General features: G+C 34.8%; 2 protein-coding genes across 2 annotated transcripts; one reads left to right on the top strand and one right to left on the bottom strand.

Moving 5' to 3' along the window:
• The first annotated feature begins 819 nt into the window (after positions 1-819).
• On the top strand, positions 820-3,265 carry LOC100242823 (nucleoside diphosphate kinase 2, chloroplastic). Its single transcript, XM_002263141.5, has 7 exons — positions 820-1,205; positions 1,427-1,483; positions 1,797-1,883; positions 2,315-2,395; positions 2,513-2,625; positions 2,738-2,787; positions 2,994-3,265. The coding sequence occupies exons 1-7, from the start codon at positions 969-971 to the stop codon at positions 3,059-3,061; spliced, it is 693 nt and encodes a 230-aa protein (XP_002263177.1). The 5' UTR covers positions 820-968; the 3' UTR covers positions 3,062-3,265.
• A 277-nt stretch (positions 3,266-3,542) lies between these two features.
• Positions 3,543-6,523, bottom strand: LOC100247962 (uncharacterized). Its single transcript, XM_002263084.5, has 2 exons — positions 6,163-6,523; positions 3,543-4,256 (listed from the first exon to the last, which is right to left on the bottom strand). The coding sequence occupies exons 1-2, from the start codon at positions 6,266-6,268 to the stop codon at positions 3,856-3,858; spliced, it is 507 nt and encodes a 168-aa protein (XP_002263120.1). The 5' UTR covers positions 6,269-6,523; the 3' UTR covers positions 3,543-3,855.
• Positions 6,524-6,776: the final 253 nt, after the last annotated feature.

Genomic DNA, 6,776 nt, shown 5'->3' with positions numbered 1-6,776 from the left:
CACATAAAAAGGATGAAAAACAATGAAAAAAAAAATGATAAATAATTATATAAAATTTTAATACACTATATTTTCTATATATTTATAGGATGAAGTATAAAAGCCTACTTGTAATAAAAATTAAACTCCTAATAGAATTATGATTCTAAATCCTAAGAGAACCGAACTCAAATATTAATAACTCTAATATATTAAGGAAAATCAATCTTGGTTTTATTAAGGTTCCTATATAACGCCCAAATTCATTCCCACCCCCAACTTGAGAAGACATATTAAAGGAAATAATTAAAGAGATATACAAAATGATAGAATGAAAATAATGAGGTGATGAAATAGTAGAATGATATACAAACTTAAGCTAGGCTAAAGGTCTATCACCCAACTCTCACCAGTCACCAATCTGTGTTTGAGCTCTATAAACAAGGGTTCAAATTCATGGCATTCACATAACCACCACCATGTAATCTAAAGGTTTAGACTGTTGGGTAATAGGTCAATAATGAATATCAATTCAACAGCTACTACCTAAGTCAGGAAATCAAATATAGAAGCTTAGAGGGAATGTCAGAATCATAACTACAAATCTCAAAGTGCTTGAGAACAGTGACCAACTTCAAATGGAACAACAGCAACTTTTCATATGATTTTCCACTGAATTTTTCTCAGATTTCAGAGCAGAGTAGAATTGCAATTAGTGAAAATAATCATAGAGCTTTGCTGACCACTAATTACCTCTCCTTTGAGCACTTCTGCAACCCACAGAAAATTTTATGGATTCCAAAAGTATAATTGGCTGTTTTCAGTTGATTCCATTGTTTGGAAGATGGCATCATACAGGAGGGAAAAAAAATGGAACAGAAAAAGAAAAAGAAAACGATAGAGGGGTACTTTTGTAATTCACCCATATCCGGTAGCAATTTATAATCTCAACTCTCAAGTAGAAAGCGCAAAACGAGAGAGGAGAGAAAATGGAGGCCGCTGCAGTGTTGGGAGCGAGACCGTCTGTTTCATCATCTTATCTTCATTCGCAAACTCAGAGGCATTGCAGCTTATACGTCGTCTCCCAGAAGCCTACCCTGCGCTCCGACCACCGCCGCCTAGCAGCTTTCCACTCACCGTCCAATCTTTTCTCATATTCCCCATTTCGTCCTCATGCTCGCAGCACCAAACCCCGCATCTTCCTTCCCCACTTGGTTGCTTCCATGGTTGTTGTTCTCTCACTTGCTCTTGCTCCAATTGCCTGCAAATTTTGGGAAACCCCGTTTGAAAAATCGTGAAAACCCATTTGAATTCACCCCTCATTAACTTAATTTGTTGTGTATCTCTCGCTTTCTTTTCAATTTTCTGCAACAATTTTCAAAAGGCATTTGGAAATTTGTGAAAATCCATTTGAGTTTGCCTCTTATTTTCTTCATTTGTTGTACAGGAGCAGGTTGAAGAAACTTACATCATGGTCAAACCCGACGGCGTTCAACGGGGCCTCGTGAGTAGCTTCTAGAACTGCTACATTCCGTTGGTTGCCGAGAAAATTTAGGAAAAGAAAATTTTAATACTAGATTTTTCATTATTAACGTATAAGGCTCACACTCAATTGAACCTCATACAACTTTAGCTTAATTGAGCTGTGTTTCTTTCAGAACCCCACCGTGTAGAAAACAAGATTCAAGATTCAAAATTGAATCTTCTTTTCGTTTTCAGAGCATTTTTTTGGCAACCAAACGGTGGTTTAGTAGGGAAAAAAAGCATTGAAGTTTGGCCCTTTTGTTCTGAATTTATCTATCTTGTTGGGTTTTTAGGTTGGAGAGATTATTTCTAGGTTTGAGAAGAAGGGTTTCAAGTTAACTGGCTTGAAGCTATTCCAATGCCCCAAACAATTGGCTGAGGTTTGTATCAATATATGCTCAATTATTCACTATTTGTCTTTGTGAAAAAAAAAAAAAAAAACAGAATCAGAATTTTGATATCTTGCTTGGAATCACATAGAATTTATGTGATTTTGATGTTTGATTAAAATAAAGGAAAATTATATCATGTCTGTGGCGTGAACAAGGCCATACTTTGTTTTGTTTGATTGCAGAGAAATAGTAGGAAATGAAAATAAAACTTGAGATCTTGCAACATTCACTCCAAGTTGTTATAAGATTGTTTCTGACAATCCACAAGGAATAAATGCATTTCAGTTGATTCATGCCTCCTGCTTGGGAATTATTTTGATTTGATCTGTGTTTAGTACTGTCACCAAATCATAATCTTTTCTATCCTCTTTCAGAGGCTTCAAATAATGTACTTGGGTTTTATCGTTTTACCGTTGCAGGAGCATTATAAGGATCTCAAGGAAAAGTCATTCTTCCCGAAACTAATTGAATACATTACTTCTGGTCCGGTTGTTTGTATGGTATGCTTTTTGGGTTTTTATCTTTTCTATCCAATCTCTTAAGGGATTGCTGAATCTGTGGTATTAGAAAATTCCAAGTTTTTCTCAAGACACCAATCATGATTTTACCTTTGCAAGGCTTGGGAAGGTGTTGGTGTTGTTGCTTCAGCACGTAAGCTAATAGGGTCAACAAATCCCCTTCAGGCAGAACCAGGCACAATCAGAGGAGACCTTGCAGTTCAAACAGGAAGGTTGGGCCCCTCAGACTTCGATGCTAATTGTCGAGGTTGCATTTTATGTCATTTGAGCCATTTAGGTTTAAACTGCTGATAGCCATGGACTTATGCTGAACCTTTTTGGCAGGAATGTGGTTCACGGGAGTGATAGCCCTGAGAATGGAAAACGTGAAATATGTAAGGCCGTTTGTTCTCTGATTTCAATTATTTGTAGCAAATATGTTATACTTTCGGCTGCTTTGCAGTAGTCGCCATTTGTTTTGAGTTCTCACTTCAAATTTTTATGGTGTTGTGGTTTGGAATGCTTGAGTCATGTCCAAAGGGATTTTACAAGGTCACCTTTTTCTCTTGTTGATCCCACTGATAATTTGTTTTCTCTACAGCTCTCTGGTTTAAAGAAGGTGAATTATGTGAATGGGCACCTGTACAAGCACCATGGCTGAGGGAGTGACCTTTTCACAGGAACAGTTATCTTGAGCCTTCCAGTTTTGAATGAGTTCTCTCTTCCAATCACTTATATTTTATCAGATAAATTCTTCATTTGTGTGGCCCCTAACAATTCAATTGAGGCCATGTGAAATTGCCATTTTTCCATCTGCGATGTTGTATGAGAAATGTTTGGAAATTTTAAGCTTTAATGCTTTCTTGTCCTTGATTTCTTACTCTTACACCAATTCACATGATTATCTAACTATCCCGCAGGCCTCTGTTAATAAGGAAAAAAAGAGGATCATTCTATTACGTTTCTGAAAATCAGGGCATTCTTCTATCATAGCATTTTGAAAGCCAAAAACTATATGTTAAGAAACCCCTTTTTGGGTCACTAAAACCAAATATGAATCCTGCCAACCCAGCTTGGCTTTTTGGAACATGAATGAAGGCCTTAAAAGATGCAATGAAACAAAAACCAGAAACCAAAGAAACAGAAAAACGGAAAAGAAAAGAATTGACTTATTTCCATGGTCAAACCAAATGCTTATTTGTTTTATAAGCTGATGAACTTGAAATCAGGGTACAGGCACCTACCAGTATAGTGGAAACTGCAACAAAGAATAGGTGTCCCACTTCTCATAGAGTGTTGTGGTCAGTGGGCAGTGCCCTCTGTTTTTATGACTAATTAAGATCACAGACACAAATTCTAATCTTACATTGCAAAAGCTGGTAAAGAATTGATAAGACTCCTGGCTCCAGTTGCTGTCACACGCTGCCCATAGATGGACCATCATTAGAAGAACCACCGCTATCTTACATTGTCTCCTCACATGCTGAGCTTTGAGCATGTTGAGAACTCTTATACTTGGAAAACAGGTCTGCAATTGATAAATTCTTGTTTCTTTGCTGCTTCACCGAGTTGATCATAGACTGACAATCACTACAACCTGGTGAAAGGCCAGTTGCGTCTATTGTCATTGCCTCCTCATAGGATGAGCTTGGGGAGTGTTGATAACTCTTGGAGACACTAGCAGAACAATTTGTCTGCTTGCTTGTTTCCATTTCAATTGCCTCCATAGAGGGTAAGCTTAATTCATTCTGGGAACTTGCTGAAACACTTGCGGAAGTAGCATCAGTTTCGATTGTCATTGCCTCCTCCTGGATTGAGCTTATGTCACGCTGAGAAGCTAGTTTAAGCTTCATTATTGTAGCCTCTACAACAAAGAAAAAGGAACTTCATAAACATAATTCTTCTGCCTTCTAAAACTATAGGCTTGTCATAGACTCATAGCAACAGTCATAGTTGTTAAAAATCTACAATAAAACACATTTTTTATGAAGAAAATCAAGAAATATCACAACTTGTATCATATTATAAGTACATCTTAAGATACATATATGATATTCGATTTGATACAAATATAACAACACAATGATACATACAACTTTAATTATTTTTTATAATTTTAAAACAAGAATCAAATTCAATTTTTTTGAATAATTTTTATATGAATTTTTTAAAATACATTATAAAAGTTAGAAATTGATCATAAAAGGAAAAGATAAGTAAAATAATCCTATATAAAAAAAACTACGTTCTTATTATCAAAGATTATGTTGGAAGCTAAATAAATTTATTCTTATGATGAATACAGGAGAATTTTCCATTTGAATTTTGACATTGAAAATGATAGTACACAATGAATAAAAACTTTTATTTAATATATTAGTTATGTAAATATAAAAAGTTGGAACTTCATAGATGACATATAATGACATAGATATCAACAATAAAAATCACATACATATGCCTAGTAAAATTTAGATCTAAAATTTTAAAAACTTTGTTTTTGTGAGTTTTGTAATGAATTTATATATTAAATTTAACTTTTCAAATTCTAGTATTCAATGTTTTCATATCATACAATATAGTTTAAAGTCTTTAAATTCCAAAATGTGATTATAGATTGTTCTATATTTCATGCTTCTAATATATATGTAAACAAATACATATTTTCTTCTACTTAAATTTTTACCATATAAAAAACTTACGAGATTCGATATGAGATGATACATGATAAAAAAAATAAAAATAAAAATAAAACAACATATAGAAAAACAATACACAATACGTTCTATGAGTTAACAACTATGGCAATGATACCTTGACATTCTCCGTAATGGTGAAACATAGAATATCAAAACACAATTAGCAAATAAAAGATGGCTACAAGTTACTAAACAATCCCATTTCATAACCAAGATGTGGGATGGAACATATGGAATTTAAGTGTAAGATCAAATATATAAGTGAAGAAACCCCATGTAATGAACTGATGTAACAACCAAGTGGTAGGCTATTAGTGAAGAAGCAACACCTAAGAAATAAAAACATCTTCATGGCATGAATTCAAGGATGTTTTAAGAGCTACTTATACCATTTGGACAGGGCATCGATTGATCCTTCTGGGTACTAAAATTTCTTTCCCATTCTTTTCAACCGTCCAGGGCACGGTTCCTAACTAGTGTATACATTATAGGTTCCGGTTAACTTGTGCGTATCAAGTATCAATCCATTCATTATTCCTCCTCCCGCCGGCCTTGTGATTCAAATAGATAAATCAGTAGAAATTATACAATTGCACCGGATTAAGGCTTTTTTCTTTTCTCAACAGAAAGAGTGGCCAACATATGAAATTACATTTTTAGGCAAATTATCAAATACATGGTGAACAAAAAGAATGAGGTCTCAACAAGTCATGGGTTGGGACAATCAAAATCCTCACAACAACCCAACCAAGGAGGAAGTTGCAGATTTGTTGAACAATTCATGAACTATTACCAATAAATTATTATAATGATTCCATGTCCTACTGTTTTTCCCCTAATCTCCGTTTTTATGCCCCAATCCTAAAATTGTGGATGAATTTCAGAAATACAACAAGATCTCCAACTAGATCAACTCTCTATTTCCCATAATTTTGAACAGCACAAGGGAATCACAACAAACCCACATCCATTTTCAAGTTTCCGCACTAAAAACAAAAACCCCAGTTGAAGGAGAAAGCGAAGAAGCAAACAGTATAACACTATAAAATACAAGGAAAAGAAGAAGAATACCGTAAATAGAGAGAGAATCATGCTTGATTATCTTCGGAGATGGCCTCTCCAAGCTGTCCAAGGACGACGATGAAGAAGAAGATAAGGGTCTCACCCTCCCCAGCATCTCTCTTCCACCTCCACAGACTGGCAGAGAGAGATTGAGAGATTTTTAATTTTTTACGCGTGGTTCTCGGCGCGGGAACGATTGGAAAAAAGAGCGGGAACAGGGGGTGCAAATTGGGCAATTCAGCGTGCTTCGCATGTACACTTTTGAAAAGGATGCTCAAACGACGTTGTTTACAGGGTGACTTCGTTTTGAAAATCTCGGCGGACTGGACAAATTACTATGTGTCGGATGTAAATTGTTATTATGGGTGGCTCTCCGGATCGCACGACGCCTAGGAAATCAACTTAATAACTTAAAATAAATTAATAACTTAATTTAAGTTATTAAATATATTTGATAAAAAAACTTAATGATATTGTAGACATAAAAAAAAATAGTAGATTAAATTACCATTAATTTGGTCTTCAAAATGAATAAATTAAAAAAAAAAATAGATCCTTTTGTTGGTAAAATCTCTTGGAAAAGAAAATTTGTTAAAATCAAGGAACTAAATCCCTTGAATTAA

This window comes from Vitis vinifera, chromosome 17, assembly GCF_030704535.1.
Source record: "Vitis vinifera cultivar Pinot Noir 40024 chromosome 17, ASM3070453v1".
NCBI classification, from domain to species: Eukaryota; Viridiplantae; Streptophyta; class Magnoliopsida; order Vitales; family Vitaceae; genus Vitis; species Vitis vinifera.
This window is presented reverse-complemented; position numbering and strand designations above follow the sequence as displayed.

Bases quoted from the DNA above. Each gene is read 5' to 3' on its own strand.
- LOC100242823 (XM_002263141.5), top strand. From the start codon at position 969: ATGGAGGCCGCTGCAGTGTTGGGAGCGAGACCGTCTGTTTCATCATCT. The intron at 2,396-2,512 runs GTATGCTTTTTG...TACCTTTGCAAG, and splicing joins CTGGTCCGGTTGTTTGTATG to GCTTGGGAAGGTGTTGGTGT. The intron at 2,626-2,737 runs GTTGGGCCCCTC...CCTTTTTGGCAG, and splicing joins CTTGCAGTTCAAACAGGAAG to GAATGTGGTTCACGGGAGTG.
- LOC100247962 (XM_002263084.5), bottom strand. From the start codon at position 6,268: ATGCTGGGGAGGGTGAGACCCTTATCTTCTTCTTCATCGTCGTCCTTG. The intron at 4,257-6,162 runs GTATTCTTCTTC...TCTTTGTTGTAG, and splicing joins TGATTCTCTCTCTATTTACG to AGGCTACAATAATGAAGCTT.